This window comes from Manis javanica, chromosome 17 (genome assembly GCF_040802235.1).
Source record: "Manis javanica isolate MJ-LG chromosome 17, MJ_LKY, whole genome shotgun sequence".
Taxonomy (NCBI): domain Eukaryota; kingdom Metazoa; phylum Chordata; class Mammalia; order Pholidota; family Manidae; genus Manis; species Manis javanica.
This window is the reverse complement of record NC_133172.1, coordinates 62926428-62952181: the sequence shown is the minus strand read 5'-3', so window position 1 is coordinate 62952181 and position 25754 is coordinate 62926428. Positions and strand designations below refer to the sequence as shown.

Below are 25754 nucleotides of genomic sequence, written 5' to 3'. Positions count from 1 at the left end.
AGCTGCGGGTGAGGTCAGCCCATGGCGGGCGGCACCGTAAATGGGAAGCGGATCCTGTTGTGCTGGGTTGGGGTGGAGGGTTCTCTAACATGGACTGGGAGCCCGGTGTCCTCCACACGTCACCAGCTGGAGCCCCTGCAGTCGCCAAGTGCCAGCAGCAGCCTCGACTTCCGGTGGGCACTTGGGTGACCTGCCCATCTTGAGGTTAAGCGCCTGCCGGCTAGGCGTTACTATCTCCCCTTCTGCTGTGGGCTTCACTCAGGCTCTTGTGAGCAACAGACCCAGCTCCTTGGAACCACCCCTTAAGCCTTGTAGGGCTGGAGGTGGCAAGCTGGTGGGCTCAACATTGTTCTTTGCCGAGGGACAGGAGGAAGGGAAACCTGAGGGCAGAGGGCCCCCGCAGCGCTGCCATCTGGCTCCTGACTAGGGAGCAGGGGTCTTGGCGGTGGGGGTCCAGTACGAGACACACCGCCTGACCCTTGCTCCAAGGTTAGTGGAAGGAGACTACTTCTCATTTGGGATCAAAAGGTAGGCTTTGAACTTATACTAGGTTTATTTTTTAACTTAAATATCTTCAGCAGTGAGGATGTAGTAGAATTTTGAGTTTTAGTAATGGGCAAACATCCCAGTCATTATCGCAAATTTGAAAAAGAGTAGGAATGCCTACCGTGGGCGGATCAGGGCTTGGCCCCAGGAAGGCGGTGATGGGAGGACGAGGGCCACCTTGGCCCAGACACAGCCCCTCACCCAGCCTGGCCTTTATGTTCACGGTGCCCGGCCCCCAAACCCTTCCTGCACCACCTCACTGGTCACGCTTCTCTCGCCTGACATGTGTGCTGCTCTGTGGGCTTGTGGGCTCCAGGCCAGTCAGAACCCGGAAGCTCCTTGGCAGTAGCCTGCCTGCCACGTCTGCTTGCAGGGGGCTCCCAGTGGGTATGGGGCCCCAGGGCCCCCGGGACCCCTAGTCCTGGAGAGCCCAGGCTGGGTGTCAGGCAGCACCAGCCACGCTGGGGACAAGAGCGAGGCACCCTGGTCTGGCATCTGCCTGGACGCACTAGCCTTGGGCGCTGGGGCAGCCCGAGCCTTGTTCTGACCGGCGGGCGGGATCCAGCAGGAAGGCCCGTGGGCAAGGGTCCTGGGGCGCCGGCTCCACCCGCCCTGTGGGGGCACTCAGGCCCCAGGGGCGCCACTGCTGGCTTTGCTGCCACTTTGGGGAGGCAGCCGGAAGATCTTGGTGGCCCCAGGGCAGTGTCTGTTACCAGAGGCCATTCTCCTTCGTTCTGTAAACTAGATGAGATTTGGAGGAAGAAGATGGTCTTGACTCCATCAAGTTGAAAGAAAAATAACAAGCCCATTTTCAAAGAAAAATGAAGAAGAAACGTGTTGCAGACATGTCCATTTTGCTGTCATGTCCACGGGGTCATTGCTGAATCCAGCTGAGCTGCAGAGGCTGATCAGAGCACGAGGTTTGAACAGGCTTCCAGGAGAGGAGCTTCGCTGCTGTTCAGCTGCTGTGCCCGAGACACCAGAGAGGGCTGTGCCTGCAGCGCGCGGCCAGGAGGGCGCCCCGGGTGCAGGCAGCACCCTGCCTCTGCCTGGTTGGCCGGCCGAACTGGATGTTCGTGACGCCTGATGCCGCCACAGCCGTGAGTTGGCCCCTGTGAGGTTCTGATGCCTCTGCTCCTGTGTCGCTGGAGCCAGAACAGCCAGGAGCCGGCTGTGCTCGCGTTTGGGGAGGGCCTGCCTTGCCTGCACCATGGTTTGCTGAGCTCTTGGTAAGCCAGCCCTCCTCACCCACCTCCCATTTAGTGGCTTCTGCCCCTTTTTCTGGTGCTGCCAGCTGGCCACATCACCCCTGCGGGACCAGGCCAGAGCTCCCTGGGGTTTCGTGGGGTCAGAGTATGAACAGCTGTCCATTCTGCCCGCTTCCCGGGGGGCACCTGGCAGGCTGGGCTGGGCCGCAAAAGCGACGTGAAAGGCTGGTCTGAGGGGGCGGGTTTCTTGGGGTCGGATTGGGTAAAAAGGGAGCCATCAATTCAGCTCCAAAATTGTCATCGTCCGACATGTATTAGTTTGTATTGTAAGGTGTGCAGTGGCGGTTATTCCAGTTTGACGTCTCTTTGCCAAGTTGGTTCTAGCAGGAATCTGGTGGCTAGGTGCCAGAAGCATGGGACCAGGTGCTCAGTAGACCTGCTGCTGTTGTGGGGTTGGAGGGAGCCCAAGGGACCACCCCACATGAGGTCAGGAATGAGCTCTGGCGAAGGAGAGGGAGCCAAGTGGGGTTCTCGCCTGGAAGTGTTGGGAGATGATGCATGTCGACTGGGGGGAAGTGGCCGGCAGGGAGGGGCTGTTGTTCTGTAGCACAAAGACAAGTCCAGTCAGCTCACGGTGCGGCATGAAATCTGCCTACCGTCTACTGCTTAGTTCTCCGAGCACTGAAAGAACTTTCTGGTTACCGTTTCCTAGGCATTTTAAGTGGGGAAGCCAGCTGTGTAGGCTGTTGGTCCCCAGACATCAGTCTCCTCACACCCAGCATGCACCTGAGCATGGACCATGGCCGTCTGCATCTGCTATGCAGGAGAGCTTTGACGGCACCGAGTCCAGGCTGGGCATGGCCGCCTGGGGTCTCAGCGCGGTGTCCAGCAGGAGGCTGAGGCACCGAGCTGTGTGGCTGGCAGCCACCAGGTGCTGGCACTGGGGTTACCCAGCCTCCTCTGAGCCTGGCACAAGCCCAGCGTTCCCCTGGCCCCAGTCCTGACAGGCCCTCGGCCCGCCCCCACCCTCGTGCTGGGCAGGAGCCATCTGGGTGCGAGGAGCACCGGGCATAGCCAGGGCCGGGCCTGGTCTGCTGCCTGTGCGGGGCTGGGGCTGGGCTGGGCTCTGGGCCCGACCGAGTGCTGGTGAGCCAGGATGGCCCGGGAGGGGTTCTTGCCCCTGTGGCCTGGGAAGACCCTGGGTGTCCAGAGGGTCCTGAGGCAGGGAAACTACATGGAGAGCAACGTGCCAAGGGGCCGCCCCATGAGAAATGTGGGTGTGGAAGTTTTAAGAAAGTCAGCTTTGAAGAATGGATGCTGGGAGGCCCTGGCAGAGCCCAGCACTGGGCCCCCCCCATGCCCCCAGCAGCTGGCAGAAGAGAGAGCGCCACAACCAGTGGGGTGGGGTGGCCTCGGGCACCCCGTTCACAGTGGGAAACCTGGGCCCTGAGACAGTGGATTCAAGAGTGGATCGTAGGCACCGGAGGTGGGGGGCATGTTCCAGATGCTTGTTCTTGGGTCTCAGAAAGCCCCAACCCTCCAGATGGGACCGGAGGACGCTGTCGGGGAGCATAAGCTCAATCCTGTACCTAGGAATTCCTGTTTATTCATCAGGAGATGTGGGCAGTGGGAGGAACTTAAACACTGGTCTATAACCAGGTGGTGCAAGTTGTCCAGAGTCTGAAATAACTTTTATTACTACAAGGAGCAAAACTGTTCTTTAATTTCAACAATGTCCCTTGCTTTCGGATAGTGAAATACATAGTAATGATACGATTTAAACAGGTACATTCATTAAAGAAAATTATTTTATTTTCATTTTATAAGTAACCAAGTATTTTTCCAGCTAAAAGAAAAAAAAAGGCTGAGATAATGGTTTTAGCCACTTGATCAGTAAGAAATAGCAACATAGTCAACATTACCTTTGTCAATGCACAGGATGGTAGCACCGTGTTAACAGTGCATGTGTACCAGGAAAATGATGGAGAAACGGAAATGCAGACTGAGACCTGAGACCGTTTTATTCACAAAAAGGCATCTGCGTCGGGCCAGTGGTCTCATGTCCGGAGCGAGGGCGGGCTTTCCCGTGGCACACAGCGGCAGGGATGTCCAGTCAGGCGGCCTTGGGGGGCGGCTCTTTGGACATGGCGAGTGGTGCAGACAAGTGGGGTCCTGCTGGAGAGGTGTCGCCTTGTCAGCTCGGTGCACGGAGGCACTGGGCCAGTGCCCCAGCTACGTAGCGTGGCAGGGCCTGGTGCCAGGCTTCCCTGCTCCGATGGTGGTGCTGGCCCCTGAGCAGCAGGGCTCTGTCGGCAGGGGCAAGGGCAGGGGGCCCCGGGCCCTGCACGCAGCAGCCTGGAGGAGGTGTGCCGCGGGCGCCATTCCCAGAGCCGACTCCCTTCCTTTCCTGCCTCCTACCTGCTCTCTTGGAACCTGGCCCGTCCGAAGCCCACCGTGGGCAAGGGGTAGGGTGCAGGCATTGCCCACAAAGGGCCAGCTGCACAACATGCCTGCTGTTTGTAATCGCTACTGTTCAGGCGGGGCTGCACAAGTTCTGGGGTGCTCGGGGCCGGGCAGTCCCGAGGGAGACCCTAACCTGTTCATGATCAGCATGTGGGAAGCTGGAGGGTGAGGCCTCTGATCTTAGGGGACCAGAACCCCCACACCTGCCTTGGTGTGTCAAGCACTGACCTCTAAAGAGGCAGCCTGGGCGCTTGTCTGTCCTTCACAGCAGGCATGCAGAGAATTAGGTGGGTGCTGCCAGCAAGGTGGGGGCAGCAGGGCTCTAGCCGAGTCCCTTCTTGGCCATTCCTGGGGGGCCTCCTCCTCCTCATGGGCTTGTACTTCGGTTGTTATCATGTCACCGAGCAGTGTGGTGCAACTGGAGGCCTGTGCCCATGGGGGGCACAGAGGACAAGGAGGGGAGCAGGTGTGGTGTGTGCCCGTGCTCGGTTTGCTGCTCCCTGCCCAGCCCTGCTCTGCCGTCCCCCACGACCTCCAGGCCCAGGCCCACTGTGCCCCAGACTCACCAGTGCCAGCTGATCACATCCACACTGACGTTCCCCTGGCCAGGTTTAGGGGCAACCTGGAGCAGAAGGGGCTGCCGTTTGGTATTTCAGGTGCCTTCACGTTGGGCTCTCACACAGAAGCAAACTCCAAGAACAGTGTTTGTCCCTAACACGTGGGCCGCAGGTGCACTGGCCGGGGCTGCATCTCCAGGAGCCGCTCCTGGCACCCTCGCTGATCCTGCCTGCCTGCACTCTGAGCGGCTCCCTTCTGTGCTCCCCCCGCCCCCCCGGCCCAGGAAGGGCTGGCCCCAACCGCTGCAGTGGCCATGGCCACGTGCTCCTGTAGCCCCATGGCTCACACTGTCCAGGCCTCCGGACACACTAAAAACACAGCTTCGTTTTGTTGTAAAACAAAGGCAGCTGTGCTTTTTACTGTAAGGCTGAGTTAGTGACACTAGTCAGCACCTGGGACACATCACTGCTCCAGGCTTTGCCGACAGTATTGCCTGGCACCTGGCCTGGCCTGAGCAGATCAAAACCCACAAGACATCTGCACTTGGCAGCAGAGCCGAGCATCGCCACGCCCCTTCTGTTCTGGAACCTCAGGCCTTTGTGGGGGGCACACCCTTGTTCCAGGCAAGTTGAAAAATGCCGTGGCGTGACTCAGGACTGGAGGACAGAGGCGTCCGTCAGCCACGCCAACACGGCCAGTGACTGTGGGGTCGGGCAGCAGGTCAGCTGTGGAAAGAGATGCCACAAGCCCAGGAGGTGCCTTTGTGCTGTTTCTGAGACCAAAGTCCAGAAAATTGGAAGACAAGCTGTAGGAGTTGGAGAAAGTGAACCTGATGTAGGGATGAGGGTGTGTTGTTGCTCGTGTGGGGAGGGGGCACCCACTGAGGGGTGGGCAGGGGCACAGTGGGCATCCCAGGGCTCCTACCCACCCCCGGGTACAGGGGAGCCCCACTGTGGGAGGACGCCCCTGCCCAGAGGCACAGCCCTGGTGCTGGTCCCAGATTCTTGGAAGCCTTTAAAGGATCATCAGAAACCCAAACTAAAAAAAAAAAGGGCAAAAAAACTATACTTCATCTCATTTCACTCTCCCGAATAGTCACCTGCTCCTGTGGGTCCACGATGTTTTGGGCCTGGTATCTGACCCCACTGGGTGCCCAGCTGTGTTCTTCGGATTCCAAATGTGGTAGCCACGGGGTTTATTGTCCAAACTGGGGCTCGTTTGACAGCGAAGGGAGCAGTTTATGACCAGCCTGGGGCATCAGGTTTGGCCAGGACATGGGGCTGCCCTATTTGTGTGCCCTGGGCCCCAGGCCGGGCGCGTGTGGGAAAGTGCCATCACCCTGTGACGTTCGTGTTCGTGTACCCCAGATGGTGCAGCAGCAGAGAAGTGAGCCTGGTGGTCAGACGCAGCCAGGGACTGAAGGGGAGGGGGAGAGTGGCCTTGCGCCCTGATGACGCCCCTCCCCTCCAGTGGTTTTGGCAGCAGGCCTTGCACTTTGGTGGCTGTGCTGGATTTTTCTAGGTCGCTGTCATCTTCCTTGTCCATTCTTCTGGCTTCTGTGTTGCATATGGGATCTGCCCTGGGTATCCTACTAATGGTGTGAAACTCAGAATTCAGAAGACGGGACCAGGAGACTTTCCCAGGAGCCGGGAACTGGCCAAGCACTTCACAGGCACCATGCCAACTTGAGGAAGCGCAAGCGAGGCTGAGGCACAGCTCCCCGGAGCAGGTCGGGGCCAGGGCACGCGCCCGCCCCTCCCGCTCTCCTGGGTAGGGATGGGGTGGGGTGGTGGCGGCTTGCTGGGCCTGGCCATCTGCCATCACTCCGTTTCTCTGCCTCTGCTTTACACGTTCAGGGCATGCAAGCAGCTGTTGGGGGAGAAGATGGTTCTCAACGAGGCTGCTCTGGGACTGCTTAGAACTTGGAAATGCTCTGCACACGGAGGGCCATCTGTGACATGCAGGTCCATGTCCTGTCTAGCTCAGCATGCACATGGCCACCAGGAAAGTGCGTGAGACAAGCAGGTCGGCCAACTGGCGCACCTGGCTGGACACCGGAGGGCCTGGGCAGGTGGAAAGGGCTGGGAGGGTGGCAGAGGTCCTGTTGGGCAGCCTGGGCTTTAATTGGTTTGGAAACTGATTACAAATTAGCTTCTAGAGTCTCTCAGACCCAGTGATTTGTGGCCTTGGCGGGACCCACTCAGCTCCAGCTCACTGGAGTGCAGGGGCAGTGGCTGAGTGCTGGGAAGGTGGATGGGGTCTGGGTTCACGGGAGCGTTACTGGCAGCCAGAAGTGCTGGGATGTTAGCCAGTCGCCTCTGTGAATCCTAGTCATGAAGCCAGAGTTGCCCTCATGCTGTTCATCATATGCCCTGAAATACTACGTGGAGTTTGCATGTGAATATGTAACTCGCATTTGTAGGTACTGTTTTGTGTCATGCAGTAGCAACACAAGAGGTCTCGTCTTTACAAAGAGTTGCAAACATTTCTAAAGCACAGGTCCCAGGACAGATGGGTGAGGGTGCCAGGGGCAGGCAGCTTTCCTTGGCGTTGTTTCAGGTCTGCAGCAGCACCTCCACGGTAAGAAAGAGGAACGGAAAGTGGGTGTACAAATGATGGGACCCCTTTCAGGAAGCAGCTCTGTGAGGACATGGTCCCACGTGCCTGCCAGCCCACCATGTCCCCACTCCCCAAGACAAACCAAAATGAGAAGGAACGGGGAGTGAACGTGTAAGGAAAAAAAATAAAACTGAATTTAACTGGAACATGCTCTAATCTTTAGTTTATTTCTGGTTAAAAATATAGCAATCCAGTGCAGTTAAGTGTAGTAAAGAAATCTGCTCAAAAGGTGGCAGAGAAACAGCTAAACATAAGCAAAGCAAGGCAGAGCCCACGGCGCGGCTGCACCCAGGACGGCTGTGGGGACTCACTGTCGGGACCTTCCAGGCGTGGGCTTGGGGCTGCACACGGGCAGGCCCGTGGCCACAGATGCCCGTTCACGCTGTCCAGGACCACGGGGCACCCAGACTTCCTGGGGCCTTGTTCTTTTTTTGTTTGGGTGTTGAAACAGCGCTGGCAGAGAAGGCAGAGATACCAGGAACCTGTCTCTGCTTGAGACAAGTTAGGCTGTCTGTTCTGGGAGAGGGAAATGCAATGATTCCTTAGGAACTTCCCAGCAGCTGGGTTTCAATCACATTTCTGTCCTGGGACCAGACCAGCTCCGGAGCACGAATGAGGCGATCTGGAAAGAATATGCAGGTACGGAGAAGTGGAGGCGGGTACAGGACAAAGATGTGAAAACCCACAGCTTAGTGATAGCAGGAGAAGACGACGTCACGTAAGGGCCGTCACTGCCTTGGACATCTGACGGGGAAGGACACAGGGCCCTGGAGATACACCTGCATGTGGCATGCAGAGGTGATGTCCTAGGCGTGATGTCCCCACACTGCTCCTGCCCTCTGGCTGTCCGCAGCCCGGCCTCCCTGGGGCCCGGGACGAGCCCAGCAGGGCCGGGAGGGCAGGCAGGCAGCAGAGGAAACAGGACTTTGCTTTAAGACTCAGCGTGGGGAGTGGCCTCCATGGAATTTGTGGGGCAGTGCCCGGAAGAGAAGGCAGAGCTCTGCTTCCCTGAGTACACGGCACAGGTCACAACAGAAGGCGGTGCAGGCTGCTGCCAGCTGGGGAGGGACGCCCTCTTCCCCGTGCCTCATGCCCATACTTGTCACCCGCTCTTTCAGACACGCAGGAAAAGCGGGCTGACCGACTGCACTCCGCCTCACAGCGCTGTCCCCCTTCGCCAGGCACAGCCGGATGCCGGACGGGTCTCCCTCCAGTCGCCACATTTCCCACGTCCTGGACGGGGTGCAATGGCATCGATGGAGGTGATCTTTTGTGCCCCTGCGTTGCTGGGGTCCCTTGTCTTTCCACATCAAGCTGGAGGGTCGGCGTGCGGGCCTCCTTCTGCCATGCCACACAGCATAGTGTTATACAAGCAAGGAATTTTGGCTAAAATCCAAAAAACATTACCCAGAAAAAAAGGCAAACTGTGAGTAATACCCAATCCTGTGTTTCTGTGAAAAGACTCAGGAGTACTTGTCGGGCGGTCCGAGTTACGAGTCTCCCCATTTTGTTGTTCTGACACCCCTCTTTTGTATACCGACTGTTACTCTTGCTAACGTGACAGTCTCATCAGATGAAAAAGTTAATAAACAAAATGGCAACTCCGATGTTTAGCAAGATCACCATGGCTACCAGAATAGGTGCGGAGCCCTGGAAAGGAAAAGGGAGAGGTGAGGCAGTTGGGGGGCCATGCTTGTGGCCACCCCGCCCCACCCGCCTCCCGAGCCGACCAGGAGGGGCCGGTAACAGACACCGAGTCACTGGAGCTTGAAGCCCCTTAAAGGCCAGGCGAGGACAAGGCACCCCTGCCCGCCGCCCTCCCAGCGTCCTGTCCCTCCAAGGAGGTGCCCCACACCTGCATGATCTCTGCCACCAGCTCTTCTCTCCAGAAGAGCACTGTCACTGGGGTTTCAGCCGTGGCCCCCAAATCCAGCCTAAGACCCCAAAGGCAGCCACGGGAGTGCTCGCTCACCCTCCTGGGAACCACACCCCTGCCCAGTGCCACTCGTGCTGCTGGCCGGCTCCCCAAGCAGCCGGCCTACGGGAGCTGAAGCAGAGGCCCTGAGGACCCCAGAAAGGGGCCCCGGATGCAGGGTGCCCTGAGCCACCCCTGGGGAGCAGAGGAAGTCCCAGCACCAGCTGGAAGCCGGCCTCACGCCCCTGTCTATACCCAAGGCTGGAGCCTTGTTCCAAAGAAGCCAAAGCAGAAGCCCGCCTGCCCCGCAGCCCTGTCCATGTCAGCACCCTGAGGCGGCCTGGCGTGCAGCACGCCTGGGCGCCCGCACTGCACACCGGTTGCCAGCTACTGCGGTGGGACAGTCAGGTTGTAAGTGGAACCCAGTAATCTGGTCCGGCGCAGTGGCTGCTTTCTGGGGGGCTGGAGTGTGTGGGGACAGGAGGAGTTAGGAACCAGCTCACCACCAAGAAAGACAAGCTCACAGTGGCTTCCAGGGGAGGCCAAAGAGGCTTGAGGCTAGGAGGGCACTTTGTGACAGAATGTGTCCCTTCCAAGGGGTCCCGCTGGTAGTGCTGGGTCCCAGAGGACCCACTGGGAGGTGTCAAGCTTGGGTGTCTGAGGCCGTAGTGTCCCTCCTGCAGGTGACACAGGTGCGTGTCACTGCACCATGGCCGCACGGCACCGCGCCCAGGCCATCTGCCCGAGTGGCCTGAGAAGATGTACTAGCTCTGCTGCCCTTCGGCCAGAGGGGCAGGCGTGTCTGCTCACAGGTGGGAGCTGCCGGGCAAGGGTCCTAGGACACCGATCTGTCCTCCAGGCCACGGTCTGGAAGGTGTGCACGCAGGGCAAGTCTCACGGACACTGCCCCGTCCTCCACAAGCAACCCCAGCGGTCCCCCAAGGCGACTGAGCCCGCAGGCCGGGACAGGCCCAAGAGGCTGCCCCTTCAGGCCTCCCGGGGAAGGCTGGTGCGCGGTCCAGACCACGCATGAGGAGCCACGACTGTGGGCAAGGGGGGTCCTGGGGTGGACAGCCCCACAGTTTGATTGCCAGAGTAGGCTCCGAGGGCAGGACACGTGTGTTCTGCTGGCTGCCCAGACCCCCTTGCCTGGCCCACAGGGAAAAGGTGCAGCCTGGACAAAGGTGTCCCAGGCCGGCGCCCCACCCATGTGCTGTGTCTGGCCCTCTGGGCTTCCCTGCGGGACACAGACGCTCCCCCGGCTCCTTGGTGGTGTGGCTTCTCCCCAGAAGACCACCCAGTGCAGGCATGGGGCCGCGGGAGGCCTGGGCAGGGCCAGCCCCTTTCAGGGCCTCCAAACCACCCAAGTGCTCTCGCTGAAAGGATTGGGCCTGGGGGTGACCCTGCTCTGCTGGCGTCCCGGGTGGCAGGTCCCAGTCCCTGGTCGCAAGCGCCGCCTTGTCCCAGCCTCCCTGCCGGGCCCCCGCCACCAGAGCTGCGCCCACTCACCGTGCTGGACTTGGGCTCGTCCCCGCTCTCCTCGTCCGACTCGAGTGCCGCGGGCGCGGACTTCCGGGGTGGGGAGAAGGCCAGGTCCCAGCGCAGCAGCCGGGGCTCGGCCCTGCCCCCCAGCCGCAGGCTCCCCAGTCTCTGTACCGCGGGTCCCACACACGGGGCCGGCCTGGAGCTCTCCTTGTTGTGGGACTTGGACCTCGGTCTCTGCGCCCCAAAGCCCCGGTCCTCGGAGCGGTGGTCCTCTCCCAGGCCCCGGCAGGCGCCTCCCTTGCTGTAACGCCTTTTCTGGGGGGGCGCCTCCTGCACGTATGCGTCCATCCTCAGCAGGGGCTTCATCTCCATCTCGTAGTTGCTCAGCTTCTCCTCGTCCAGCTCCAGCAGTTTGGTGCCCCCCGAGCTGGGGTTGCTGGCCCGGTGGTGAGCAGTCCAGGAGAATGTAGGAGGGGACTCCGTCCGCCGCTCCCGGGGCTTGGGGTTGCCGGGGGGCTTGTGGCCCAAGCCCCGGGTGCGGAAGTCATCTGTGGGCTGGCCGCTACGGAGGGCACTGCCGCGGCTGGCCCGGGGGCCCACGACCTTCCCCTCGCCCCAGCTGTTGAGGACATAGTCCCCTCCTCGGCCCTCCGGGAGCACCTGGATGTCCCCGCCTCGTTCCTCGTCCACTGACAGCTGCCGGGAGAAGTGGGCGACCTTGTTCCTCGAGGCAGGGGGTGGCGGCGGTGTGGCTGTGGGGCTGGCAGGGAAGCTCTGCAGGGGGCTGTCGTCGGGGGTCAGGTCCGAGGGGGTGGTGCCTTTGCGGTACAGCTCGGGGCTCTCCTGCTGCAGGGGCGTCCCGGTGGAGACCCCCTCGATGTCACTGCTGGAGAGCTGACGCTTTGGCCTCTGGTACTCGAGCCCTTGATGGAGGGGCAGGAAGCACACACAGATTGGGTTACTCAGACCCTCTGTGCTGAGGCCTGATCTTGCCCAAGCACGGTGGGAGCCCAGGACCAGGCTGTGGTGGTGTGGGGACAGGGCCCAGGCTACGGTCACGGGCAGCCAGGGCCCTCACCGCTCACCACTGGGGGTGAGGGCTGGGGGAAGCGGGCAACAGCCCCCACGCGCCATGGGTACTTTGAGGACGGCCAGGTCGTGACAGGCAGTGGCAGCAGCTCCGGGCCCAGCCCCAGCTGCAGGGACGCCCAGGGCTTGGAGAGCGTGAGAGGGCACAGCTGGCCTGCCCCAGGGCTTCTCAGGTCCCACCCCGACAGTCCCCTTCCAGGGATGAAAGGGGGCGTCTTTCTTGCCAGGTGACCCACACGGCCTCACCCAGGGCCTTCTGGGGCCTGGGGTGGTGTGAGAGAACAGGTGGGCTCTTCCCTCCTCCAGCCTGGACTGGAGCCCCACACCATCAGAGGACCCCAGGATCATGGCCCTGCCCTGCCCTGCCCGACTGGAACTCCCTCGGGGCAGGGCCCACACCTGAGCCCCAGCCAGGCTGCGAACCCTGCACGCTCACGCAGTGATGCCCTGTCAGCGCCACCAGCTGGGAGACATCCTCAGCTAAAATTAGTTCCCGAGCACATGACATTCCTGGAAGCGCCGCTGTGAGAACCAGGGTGGGGCTGGGGTGTCTGTGGCTGGACCCCGGCGCCTTCAGCTCCTGTGTTGGGTGCTGGGTTTTCCAGGGCCACTCAGGTCCCCCTGCCTCCCAGAAGCAGGCCTGGCCTCCCTCCCTCTGCTGCCCTGAAGGCTGGGGCTGGGGGCAGGAGGGGCGCGGTCCGTACCCACCCTGGAGGAAGCTTCTAGTGAGGCCAGAGGGGAAGCCTGGCCCGAGGGCATCAGCAAGACCACCCCCCCAGCCCCGCCAGTTCCCACAGGCCCCGAGCTGTGCGGAGGTTCAGTGGGCCAGACAGCCGTGACCCTGTTGGCAGAGTCGGAAAGGTGAGGGCCACGGTTCTGGCCAACTGCTCCTCCAGCTGCTGCCAGAGGGCAGGGCAGGAGGCCGCCTCATTCTGGAGCCGTGCCCTCCAGCATGGCACCGCTGGCCACACGTGGCTCTTTACGTGTGAGTGTATGAGCCAGGCCTACGTGAGGTTCGAGACAGGCTCCTCAGCCGTCCTGGCCACAGTTCCTGCACAGCTGGGAACCACCTTGCTGGACAGAGCAGGTAATGAACAGCTCCCTGGCCACAGAAGGTTCTAGAAAAACGTGGGGGAAGAGCAGAGAGCCTGCACACGGGCATGTGTGCACGCTACAGCATGCATGGGAGGATGCGTGTGTCAAGGCGTGCGTGATCAGTGCACGGAGGAGGCGGGGCAGCAGGGCCCCCTCGTGGGGCCCAGACTCACCATTTTCCCTGTGCTGGAAGGAGGGGGAGAACTCTTTGGCAGTGATCCTGGCAATACGTGCTTCCTCCTGGGCCTTCTGGGCTGCTGCAAGGGCTGCCTCGGCCTTGGCCCGGGAGTGGGATGTCCTGGTGAGAAACAGGTGTGAGCCACTAGGGGCCGCGGGAACTGCAGAGCCCGGGCATCGTGCTACCAGGCCTCCGTGTCTCAGTCACTCAGCAGACTGTGCACCGAACAGCTGGCAGGCGTGCCCGAGAGCCAGCAGGTCTGGGTGGGCATCTGTGTGGAGAACCTGTGTCCCAGGTGAGCCCCAGGGGGTGCTGAAGGCGTTCCTCCTGTGTCCTGACCACATTCGAGGCCGAGACCCTGTGCCTCATGGCTGAGCTTCCAGGGACCAGTAGTGCTTAATCAGTGTTGACTTGGTCCCAGAAATGAAGTTTGGGGGACAGCTGTGCCCAGCTGGACTCACATGGAGTGAGCGACCAGCTGGTTGGGCTTTTGAGCAGGAGCCCACAGGCTGGATGGTGGGGCCAGTCAGCTCAGGAGCAGCCCGAGGGCGTGAGGAGCAGCACGCCTCCCCGGGCAGCAGGCTGGGCCTCGGCCATGCTGGAGGTCCTCAGAACCTGCCCCCTGCCAGGCCTGCCCACCTGGTGGCCACCGAGGGTGCCCCCAGGTGCCCATGAGCCTCCGTTTGGCCAACCTGGCCTGGGTGACGCAGCCTTGCTCATCATGGCAAAGGGCCCCTGCCACCCTGGGGCATGACCCTGGAGCAGGAGTTGCAGGTGAGCGGTGCACGCAGGACCCTGTTCCTGGGGGTGGGGGTGGGGGACGAGCGGGGCACCCGCGGCTGGGGCCAGGCTGGTGCCTCAGCCATCACCTGGCGCCTTCTGGGAGCTGGTATCACTGACCTGCATATGGGGAGGAGACGGGCTCAGAGAGTTTGGGAGACTTGCTGTAGCCCCAGGTGCTGAGAGAGCAAGTCCGTTTCCCCTGGGCTCTGCCCAGAGATGAGGCCCAGCACCCTCTAGCACTTCATGTGGGGCACCGTGTTGCTTCCATGACCCCTCCACGGAGGAGCCGTGTGGGGCACAGGAGATGGCGTGGTCTCTGTGCTTCAGTTAAAGTGTGAGGTAATGGCAGCAGTGACCTCGAGTGTGTGGGGCGCGTGAAGTCCCTAAGCACAGGCCTGGCATGGGGGACGAGGTCAAAGTGGGTTTGTTCTCATGTCAATAAACGTTGCACACATGTGTGCCAGGAGTCCAGATCAGGGCAGACGTGACCTGTGCTGGGCCTGATGAGCCTGCCCAGAACCTTGCAGCAGGAGGATCCTTCCCACCCAGTGGTCCCAGGACCGATTCGGGACCTAGGCATCTCCCTGCTGAGTCCCTCTGTAAAACAGGGGCTGGGTGCCTCACCTGCCTGGCATCCTGCCGCAAGGGCACTGCTTCCCAACACCAGGAAAACGACAACCCATAGTACCCTGCACCCTTGTCCCCAGGCTGGCCCTGAGACCCCACGCTCCTTGGGAGTGACCGGGCCGCTGCTCGCAGTACTCTGCCAGTGAGGGAGAGCCCATCACACACACCGTGGCGCCAAAGGGATGAAGCCACCTGGACGCCCGCCCCCAGTCCCCAGGGGCCCCTACTTCCTGCCACCCACTGGGCCACCTGGGGGCCACCCGGGAGACAGAAACCGTGTGCGGAGGTGAGCAAACCTGGTCCTGTGCATGTCCTAGAAATCAGAAGGGGCGCCCAGTATTGCCGTAGCCCCATGTCCCTAGGGAGTGCAAGCTTAGATTCCTTGGGAACGCCGTGGTTATGATCATAAGAGAAGGTAGCCAGGGACCTCATGGAAACGGCCAGTAATAAAGCCCTAGTCACTAATTTATCAGTGACAATACACTGACTGATAAATTCTTGCAGCAGCCTTCGGGCCCGGCCCAGCCCACAGCCCAGAGCCCACAGCCCACAGCCCAGAGCCCAGAGCCCCAGACTGACCTCCCCCAACCTGAAGCCAGTGCCTCCCAGCCCCGGTCCTTAGACACAGCTGTGAATCCATGGAAAATGCACGCTTTCCCCAGCCGCAGGTCGGAGGCTGGCAGGGTGGTGTCTGCACCAGAGCGGGCCGTCGGCACTGTCGCATCACCAGGAGTGCATCTCCGGGCTGGAGGTGAAAGGACTGATGGCAGGGTGTCCTGCACTGGGGCCCCGTGGGATAGAACAGGGGCCACAGAACCAGTTCCCCAGTGTGGAAACCACTGGGAGATGCCAAAGGCGCTCCCGGGGCCCTGCAGAGGCCACCTCGCCCACATCCTGCCATGTCCCCCCTGTGACCCTGGTAAGCAACCCTACAGAGAGCACAGACATCCCAGCGCAGCCCCAGAGGCCCGAAGCACCCCCTATGGGCTCCTGATGGGGGGCCTTTGGGTGGGTCCATGCGCCCCAAAATGCTCAGTGCTCAACGTGGCTTTCTCCTTTGTGCCAAGCAGAGGGGCCCACAGCTCTCACCACATGCTGGTGCCCCAAAGCCAGAGGGACCCTGAGGGAGAAACACCACGCGTGGGTGGCTCAGCTGTGCTATGGCGCCCGGCACCCAGGCAGAGCAGACCCCGGGGGAGGGGTGCTTTCTCAGCTCAGCCCTCCTCGGCTGGGGTGATGGGCTTCCCTCCAGAATATTCCACAGGTGCTCTGTGTGTGTGGGAGTTACCATTTCATTAATAATAACCATTTAAAGTGGTTTTCAGTCCCCTGCACCATTCACGACCATCACCACAGTGAATTCTGGAACATTTCACCTCCCCAGAAAGAACCCAGCCCCTTGATCACCCTCCCACCAGCCCTGGGCAGCCACCACACTACTACTCAAATTGGCCAGTTCTAGACGTTTCATGCCCAGCTTCTTCTTAAGATTTGTTTAGGGGGTGAAATTCACATAACAGAAGGGACCATGTTGAAGTGGGCGGTCCAGTGGCATTGAGCGGTTCCCAGCATGCTCTGCTTCCCCTGTTCTGCTCCGTGACCCCTACGGAGACTTCCCCACTGCAGTCCCTTCCACTGGCTCCTCACCCCAGCCCCAGGGGCTGCTGAGGACAGCGATGACAGACGTTCAGCCTCCCACGTCCCGCGGTCTGATCGCACACGGAGGCCATGTGGAGTTGGGTGGCTTCCCTGGCCAGCTGACCGGTGGGGCCACCCTGTGTTGCTCCTGATCCCGGGGGCTGAGCACCTGGTCAGCAGGCGGCGTGGTTGACCAGACAGCATCCCCAAAGCCATGTCGGTTGGGATGGGCCGACCTTGGGGACACATGCTGTGCTCACAGTTGGATGATGGAATCCAGACAGTAAACACATTATAGGGACAGTGAGCCAGGCACAGAGACAGCAAGCGCCGGACAGTCAGACGAGGGGCACAGAGGCTCTCTGAACCTGGCGAGCAGGGTGGCTTCGAGGACAGGAGGTTGGGAAAGGTCGAGGACGGGCGTTGTCCTTGAAGCCAGCGTGCCGGTGGCTGGCAAGTGGTTCCACCCAAGATCCCGTGGACGGGGGCCCTGACAGTCCGGCAGCACCCACCCTCGGCGGCGCCCCTCGCACATGCGGCACGGATGGGAAGCGCCCTGTGGGGCTACTGTTTGGCTTCCACATCTTTGCTTAGTAAAAATACCACAAATGGTAACCCACCAACATCATACATGTATTTGTCTATATATGTTCACACATACATAAAAAGAATTTGTTGTGCCAGCCCTAAAATACAATTAAGTCAAGATGAGTGTGTTTAATAGAGAAGAAAACCTCCCAACACACTGCAAAGGTTAATTTTTAAATGACACTCAGGGCTTGGCTCACAGCCAGGCTCAGGTGGGCACGGGCCCTCCAACTGGGGCCACAAGGACAGCAGGGCAGTGAGGGGATGGTGGGGCACAATGTGACAGCGGGGTAGTGAGGGGACGGCAGGCTGGGGACAGCAAAGCAGCAAGGGGATGGCAGGGCAGCCTGCTCACATGAGTGAGAACTCAACGCAGGCTTTATGGAACATAGCATTTCACCCAGCGTCCTGCTAAAACCCAGCTAGTTGGCTTCAAGCAAGTAGAAAACGAGCCACCCAGAGGGGGCCCCTTCCTGGCAGCATGAGCCACACACTGTCCTCAGGCCTGGGGGCCTCCCAGCTCTTCTCTTAGGCATCTCGTCTCACTCCACTGCACCCCCAAGACTGCACAAGGTCAGTGAGGCCCCATTTTGCAGGTGAGGAACTTTGAGGCCTAGAGGCTTGTTTGGGGTCCCCAAAAAGTGGCAAAGGGCAGCTCAGGGGACAATGCAGACTCCACATTTTAAGGAGAGCCCTGAAGTCACTGAATGCAGCCGCTCCAGTGCCTACATGTGGCCCCCTCGACCAGCTTGCCAGGTCCCAGGTGCAGGATCTTCTGCACCCAGCCCACGGCTCTTCCTGTCCACACTTGTTGGCCGTGGACGAGAGCAGGGACGGGGTGGGACCCAGGCAGGCTCTACAGCAAGCACCAGCAGGGTGGAACCCCACACGGCCCGCTGCACAGATGGGAAGACAGAGGGCCACGCCAGCATGGCGCCCGGGGGCTCGGGCCCTGGCAGCCCCGAGGGGCAGGCTGGACTTTGCTCCCTGTCTTGAGAGTGTGGCGCCTCTCAGTCCTGGGAAGATCTTTGAGCACCACAAAAGCTATGTGTGTGTGTTACAGGCTGAATTATGTCCCCAAATGGGCATGTTAGAGTCCGACTCCTGCTACCTGTGAACATGACCTTATTGGGACAAGTTAAAGTGAGGTCACATGGGTGGCCCTGACCCAGTGACACATGTCCCTACAAGAAATAGACCAGGACGACCATGAGGACTTGGGAGAAGGCGGCCGTCCGCACGCCAACGGAAGAGACCACGGGAGGCAGCTGTCCAGCCGCCTTGGGGGCTGGGACATCCGGCCCCAGACTGAGGACAGATCCGCCCCTTAGTCGTCATCCATGGCGCTGCTATGCAGCCGAGCTGACTACCACGGTGATGCTGTGAAAGTGCCCTGTGCCTGCAGTGTCCCCAGCTCCTGGGCCATCGTAAAGCTCGGGGACCCTCCTGGGTTTTGGTTCACGCAGTCCCACTGGCCTGCTGGCTCAGGGTTGCTCAGACTGAACTAATTCCAGGGCGAGAGAAGAAAGCCTCCCCCTTTACCCCCAAAGCAAGCCAGGCTCCCAGGACACAAGGACAGGGAAATGGCCCAGCCTCTGGCTGCGGTCGCCGAGGCCTCTGAGCGGTGCTGGGAGCACAGGCCAGTGGGGACGCAGGCCTGCCAGCTGCCAACTCACCGGGCAGCCCCTCCCAGGGACGGCGGCAGACAGTCTCCTGGCTTTGGGGTGCCCAAGCCAGGCAGCCCAGGGTCAACCAGCAAACTGGGAGTCAGTGCTGCTCCTGTTCTGCAGATGGAACCCCAGCTTGCCCTGTGCCCCCATCTCCTCGGGCCCGGAGCCTCACCTCCAGGCCCCGAGTGGGGAGCTAGGACAGCCTGCCGGGGGGCCACCTCCTCCCCCGGCCTCCCGGCTGCCCGGATCTGTTTCGTATGGTGGTGCAGCTTGGGCCAGCCTGTGCGTGGCTTCCTCACCAGAGTCTGCTGCTCTGAAACGGAGCAGGGTGACCCTCTCCGGGCCAGGCTGGGAGAAGAATGGGGTCAGGACTGGTGGGGAAAGGTGGGGGGGATACTGGTGGGGAGCCAGTGGCCTCAACAGAAGGATGCCTGAGTGTTTTGTGGGGAGAGTAGCCAGTCTCACTCCTCAGGGCCCCACCAACACACGGCCTGGGAGCGGGTCAGAGATGCGGGTTCCCCGGCCCTGCCCGGGTGCAGAAACTCAGCTCTGGAAAGGCCAGGCTTAGTCTGAGTCCGGGGTCCCACCCGCCATGACTCTGGGGTGCTGGCGAGAGGGTCCTCCCTGGGAGGAAGCTGGAGATGGGCTGAGAGCGCTCTGGACTCGCAGTGAGAGTCTGGGCTCGTGGTCTGGCCCTTCATCCTCTACCATGGGGGCCCGGGTAGCCTGTTCCCCCACCTGGGGAGGGGAGCCGCCCGGAGAGTTGGTGCAGCTGCCTTCTGGCTCCTTGCGCGCTGGTGGGGGGGGCCTGCTGCTGCCAGGCCTCCTGCCCCTTCCCGAGGATGCGGCGCGTTCCTCCCCCGGGCTCCTCCCTGCTGCCCCCACCTGACTCGGCTAAGATTTCTCCCCGACCACCTGAGCTGAGAGGGAGCAGACCCCCCCCACCCCCACAGCAGGGCCAGTAGAGCTCTGGGCAGAGCTGACCCCTGCTGCCCAGGGCTCTGTTTTGAGTTAAAAGAAACTCTTTGCTGTAAAAACAGACAAAACTCTAGAAAACCACTCTCCTTGAACAAAACCGAAGACAAGGTGGGCGTAAAAACCTTGGCCCAGATGCAGAAGCACCCCCCTACTGCCCATCACTGCAGGCCCCCAGCGTCCTGGGAGCAGGCCTGGTGTGCTGCGCTCAGTCACCTCCTCGCACGAGCTCGCACCAGGGCCCAGAGCAGGGGGCAGCTCCTGCCAGAGTGAGCGCGAGGCTGGTCCCCACAGAACCACGGGGCAGCGAGCACCCAGTGCTCTGTGGGTGGACACGGGGCCCCCGGGCCTGAGAAGCGAGCAGGGACCGGCCGGAGGAGGAGGAGGAGAGCCCAGGGAGGCCTGGGGCAGGGGACCGGCGGCACGTCAGAACTGGGCGAGGCGGCAGTGCCCCGCGAGCCGGGGGACAGAAGCTGGGTGGCGGGGATGATCCTGGACCATGGCTTAAGACCTTCGCAGCCAGCCTGGTGTGGCTGGGTATTTTCTTTTTAAAAATACACAAAAGCAAATATGGGTCTTTTAGATGAACAACGGGGAGGATGAATAAATTTCCCCTTCCATCCTCTCCCCGCCAGCCGAGGTCCCTCCGATCCCTACCCTCCTTTCTTCTGGGCCTCTTTCAGCTCTTTGTGGACTTAGAGGCGCTCACATTCTGCCCTTGGAATGTGCACGGGGCCACGCGCTACGGCTTTCCTGTTCGTGCCATGAGTACGTCGCGGACGTCTCCCACGCATTCGCTAAGGAACGTCTGATGATTTCAGTGCCCGTACGTTGCTGCTGCACAGACAGGTGCTGGCTCGCTCACGCTCACACGCTGGCGCTCTGGACACTAATATTACTTACTCTGCCTCCTGCCTTTGTTTTTAACCCAAAACTGCATCTTGGAGCTTGTTCCGCATCAGCAAACAGCTGTCTTGTTCTTTTCAATGGATTTTGTGCCAAAATACATGGAGCCTGCCCCGTGATGGCCCCGTGGGCTGTTCTCCACTTTCTGCTTTTACATTCACGGCCCAGTGAGAGCCTGGTCCGTGTGACATTTCGTGCACAAATCTGTCCTCAGGGAACATTTCCAGAAGTGCCGTTACCCATTTCCCCACATCCTCTCCGACCTGGCGGGTCACCAATTTTTTCTTTTATCTTTCCCAGGCCGACAGGTGAAACACCGCATCCCCCCTCACAGCTGCGGTTTGCTGTCCAGTACTGAGAGCGAGGCCGGCTTCGCTGGTCCATCTGCAGGGGGCGTCGTCACGGAAGCCCGAGGCGGCCACTGCCCTCGCCCCATCTCGCAGGCGGGAATGCCGCGGCCTCTGGAGGTGCCCTGCATGCAGCACCCCTGGTGGTTCCCCGTTTCCAGCGTGAAACCCAGAGAAGCCCTGTCAGGCCCGCCTTCTGGTTTCTGGGAGGGGGCGGTGAGGGTGGGGTAGTGGAGGGGGCGGCCTCAGTTGCCATGGCAGCCCACAGGCTCCTGCTCAGGAGACACCCAAGTTTTCTAAAGAGCTGATTTTCCAGCACCAGCTCGGCCTCCTTCCCGCCACCGCCCCCCTAGGCTGGCGTCTATGTTTAGACCTGCTCCCCTTATCCCTGTCTCCTCAGACCCCCAAACCCACACAGACCAGGAAAAGCAACCTACACACCCATCAAGCAGGTGGGGAGACGGCAGCCTGTGTGTGGCCGGCTCGGCTGGAGTCTGTGCGCCTGGACCAACAGGTAGGCGGCCAGGGGCCCGGGTGCAGCCTGCGCACCTGAACGCGAGATGAGCCCTACTGAGCCCGGTACCGTCCTTGTGATGGGACACAGTGGCCCCCCGAACCCACGGGGAAGGCCTTCCAAGGCCCCCAGCGGATGCTGGAACCACTGTGTCCCTATCAGCACGTGCCCGCGGGTGGCAGTTTAATTCATGAACTGGGCACAGTAGGATACAGATGACGCCGTAGTGCCCGTGATGTGCGTGTGGCCTCTCTTCTCACATCCTGGGCCACACTTGTGTGATCACATGAGCTGATACTATGCCCCTGTGATGTGCTGAGCAGGGACAGTGACATGGGCACCGGACTCAGCGTGAGGCTGCCGTGGACCTGGTGGCAGGGCAGGAGAAAGGCTGTCTGCTCTGGGCGGCGGTGGGCGCGGGGGCCTGGCACCAGGTCAGGGGACTGTCGGACACTCTTGCTTCCTAACACCTGTCGGGAAGCTCAGGTCTGTGTCCTCTGTGCTGTGCCAACTTAATGCCCTGCCTGATCTTTGAAATAACTGTCATATTCAGTTAAAAAAGGAAGCAGTCAGTCCACATCTGGACTGGCCCAGGACACACCGGCTCTGCAGGTCAGGGAAGAAGGGCCGTGCTGCCCAGGAACCTCTACGCGGTAACACCCAGCGTGGGGTGGGCCGCAGGGAGGGCACCGGCACGAGATGTAGTAGCACCACCTCATCCCGGGGGCCGGGGGCAGGCGGCAGTGCTGGGAGACACGGGCTCCCTCACCCACCCGACCCAGTCGCCGTTGTGGGTGGTGAAGGGAGGCTAGGGGTGCCAAGGGCCCGTCCCAAGTGGGCCGAGGGGCCCAGGTTGGCCTGTTGCCCCCGAGACTGCTCTCTCTCTCTCTTTCTCTCTCTCTCTCTCTCTCACACACACACACACACCATGTGCACACACACAGATTCAGAGCTGCAATGAGGGAATTTCAGGATGGTGACACTGTGTTAAAGCCCAAGTGCAGGGCCCTCCTGGCCCCGGTGGCTGCACTGCCCTCATGCCCGAGAAGCCCACCCTGGTTACCATCCCTGCCCTGCTCTGGGGGAGGCTGTGCGGCTTCCTGTCCCAGGGAGGCCAGGGTCAATACGCACTGGTCCCGATCTCTGAGCGGTGCCCCTTCTCCTGGAAGCCTCCCCCAAGCCCCCAGAGGCTCTGGGAGCCCCAGGGCTTCTGTCCCAGTGTGTACCCCTATGCCCGTGATGAGACAAAGAGCCCGATCCCTGGCACCAAGACAGTGGCTGGCACAGGGCGGCTCCCGGGCATGCGGTGACCTGCTAGGCCTGCCCATTTGCCAGCTCCTCGGGCAGGGCCTCTGGCCTCCTCCCGGCGGTGCCAGGTGGGCAGCGTGCTCTCGGGAGACACGGTCCGATGAATGAGCGCATGGACAGGAGGACGGAACAGCACCAGCCAAGCCACGGAATGGGGGCCAAAGGGAGGCCGCAGAGGGACGGCGTGTGGTGAGAAGGGGCCGATCCCAGGGCAGGACCCTGCTGGGCCCACCCAGGATCCCGGGACCAGCACAGTGCCATTCGCACAGCACCATCAGCCAAACCAGGCTGGGCCCCGGGACTCCGTGGCAGCACGGCTGACAGGCAGGGCCCGAGCTGCCAGGCCTGGTGGGCACGGCCTTCGCAGGCTCACCCTGTGGATGTCCCACCCTGGCTTGCTTCTCCTGGGGTCTGTTATGGGATAAATGCGGACAATGGCCTTAGAGAGAGGTGCCATCGTCTGGCAGACCCCCCGAGCCACCATCCCTGCTGCGGGGCAGCAGTGCACAGCCAATCTGTGAGGTCTCGGGCTTCTAGGACCCGCTGCGGGCAGCGGGGTGGGCAGTGCTCTGCCCCTGGCCTGCTCTGGACGCTCCCCACCTCCCAACTCCATCTGCGGGGGTTATGACCATTAAAGGAGCAGTTCTGGCCTCTGGATGAGGCACTGGGCTGGCCAAGCTGATCTGGTATCTAGACATGAAATGGGGAGCGTCCAGGGAGTCAGCCCACACAGGCCCTGCAACAGGACCAGGCTCAGGAGATGTGCCACATGCTGCAAGCTGCTTCCAACCTTCCTGCCCTTTCCTCTGCCGGGAGCCCACTTGGCCTCCCCTCCTGGGCCAGGCAACTCTTGCCAATCATGCCACCTGGTCCAGCAACCTCTGGAAGCCAGGCCTGGAACAGGGCAGGCAACAAGGATGGAGGTGCCCTGCACGCCATGCCCACCACCGTCCAGGTGCCTGGTGCTACATCGCCCCTCTCTACAGAAGAGGCTGCCGAGGCCTGGGGGTGACAGGCACGCAGCCAAGGCAGGAGCCCTGGGTCGAACCCAGGTCTGAGAGCACTGTTCTGGGCACGAGCTCTGGCTCCTTCCTCAGCCCTCCCAAGTCAGGCCTGCAGAAGTGCCCAGTCTGGGCTCTCCGCCTTGCCCTGTCACCCCACTGGCAGGCGGGTACCCTGAACCCCAAATGCCTTGCTGCTAATATGCCTGCGTTTCCTGCAGGTGGGCCAGGCCACCCCCACCCCCATGGGTAGCCGATTCCTGCCAGAGTGACCGCCACCCTGCCTGCGCAGCCCCAGACCTCAGCCCCCCCCCCCGGCGGGAGGCAGGAGACGCCAGCAGCATGTGATGCTTTCTTGTCCAACAGGAGAAGCTGGGAGAGATGTCCGCACTCGTCTTCACTTCTGTGAAGGCCGAGCTGCGTGAGCCTGCGTACCTGGGGCCTCGGTGAGGATCAGTGAGATGTCTGCAAAGTGCCTTGAGCTCCCCGGAGACTGGGTCCAGGGCCTGGGTGAGCCGTGCTGGGGAGGGCCCTTCCTGCTCTGGTGGTGGGGAAGGTGGGAGATGGCCCGGAGTCCGGCTCTGTGGTCTGGAAGGGCGGGTCTCCGGTGGCCCAGAGGCTACCAGCAGGGGCCCTGGAGACGGACAGTCTAGCCGCCAGCAGCCTGGGGCCACAGGAGGGGACAGGCCCTGATGTGTCCCGAGCATGGTGGTGCCTCAGCCACCTCCCTTGCTCTCCCAGACGGATGATTCTCTCCCAGTCATCTGCTGTGAGGGATGCTGGATGGGCATGACAGGCCAGCTGCACTGTCACTGTCCCTCCAACAGAGAGGGCCTGATGCTCAGCTCCCCCACCTACTCAAGCCCAGGGAAGGACTTTGCAGGCGTGATTATGTTAAGGATCTTGAGATGTGAGACCATCTGGGTACCCAGGTGGGCTCTAATGCTGTCACATGTGTCATTCTCAGAGGATGCAGAGGGAGAGCAGAGACAGAGGGGCCCTGTGACCACGGAGGCAGAGGCTGGAGGGACACGGCCACGAGCCAAGGACACTGGCCCTGGGAGCTGGGAGAGGCAGGAGGGGCACCCCCCCAGAGCCTCTTGTGGCATGCGGCCCTGCTTCACAGATCTCAGACTCGGGGCCAGAGCTGGAGGCTAAGGGTGCTGCTGTTAGGCCTCTGGCCTGCGGCGCTGCTGTGGTGGGTGCCCTGTAGGGCAGCTTGGGCCTGGAGCAGGCCGCCTGGTTCAAAGGGCCTTGTCAAGTGGAGGAGACATGGATTTGGTCTGCCAGGGCTTGGTGGGGACGTGGCAGAAGCTGGGCTCAGGGTGGGCCAGGAGGAAGGTGACAGTTCCTGGGCTGGCTGCGCTGTAGGTCCAGCTCACCCCTCCACCTCCTGCCCCTTGCTTCCCAGCCCCCTGGCCCTGAGGGTTAGTCAGTGTGGGCCTGGAGCCCCAGGAAGGGGTGACATGGGGCTGACACTGCAAGGCCAGGGGGCTCACAGGACACCCCCACGGCCCATCAGCTGGCGATCAGGGACCCTCCCGGAGCCGTTATCACAGGCACAGACTGCTCAGCAGGGCCCACCATAGAGTCCATGGGCCGGAAAGGGGCTGGGTGTGCGGTCTCCACCGGGACTTCACGCCACAGCCCCCAGCTCAGGACCTGGCTCGTGGGCGAGAACCAGAGCCTCTGGGGGTCTTTCATGAGGCACTGACCAGCCGGCCGGGGGAAGGGCTTCAGCGACAGGCAGCCCCTGGAATAACAGGGCAGGTCTAGGCAGCTGCCGCTAAGGGGTCCCAGCTGGGCGCCCAGCACCCACCCTGGGGAAGGAGGCTCCAACTGACCTCTCTGTGGAAGGGCAGGGGGCAGGCTGTCCCCTCTCCCCACAGACAATGCCTGCCTGCACCACCCCTCCCCACGCCGAGGGAGGGGGGCCTGTGCTGTGGGGGGGCCCTGAGGTCAGCGTGGGTTCCCACTGCCAGGAGTGCCCAGAGTGGGAGAGGCGCTCACAGATAGCTGACCTCGGTGTGCAGGGAGGGGCTGCTGGAGCAGGCCAGCAGGTGGGGCAGGCGCCCTGCAGCAGCCACCGGCCTCTCCCAGCTGGGACCCAGATACAGAGAAGGACGGGTAGCCGGAGCTCCAAGCCGGGGCCCGGAATGTCTCTGTGTCAGTGGTAAGCCGGGTAGGGAGCTGCTTTAGGATGGCTTTAAATGCAGAAAATAAAATGTGTAGGTCACAGAA

At 61.5% G+C, this 25754-nt stretch overlaps 1 protein-coding gene and 1 long non-coding RNA gene across 3 annotated transcripts in view; one reads left to right on the top strand and one right to left on the bottom strand.

The window, feature by feature from the left end:
* Nucleotides 1-7550: 7550 nt before the first annotated feature.
* The window catches only part of JPH3 (junctophilin 3), a 64619-nt gene continuing 46415 nt past the window's right edge, over nt 7551-25754 (bottom strand). Inside the window, exons 3-5 of the mRNA XM_017677728.3 lie at nt 13152-13276; nt 10819-11717; nt 7551-9044 (exon numbers count right to left, since the gene is read on the bottom strand). Of these exons, the coding sequence (XP_017533217.3) occupies nt 8964-9044; nt 10819-11717; nt 13152-13276 (1105 nt within the window). The 3' untranslated portion in view covers nt 7551-8963. The remainder of the gene's footprint in view (nt 9045-10818; nt 11718-13151; nt 13277-25754) is intronic.
* Nucleotides 19542-25740, top strand: LOC140847064 (uncharacterized). Of its 2 annotated transcripts, XR_012126687.1 has the most exons (4): nt 19542-20810; nt 21091-21204; nt 23880-24023; nt 24481-25740. It is a non-coding gene; the product is annotated as an uncharacterized lncRNA (long non-coding RNA). The 2 variants fall into 2 exon arrangements; XR_012126686.1 differs by having other exon boundaries at nt 21091-24023.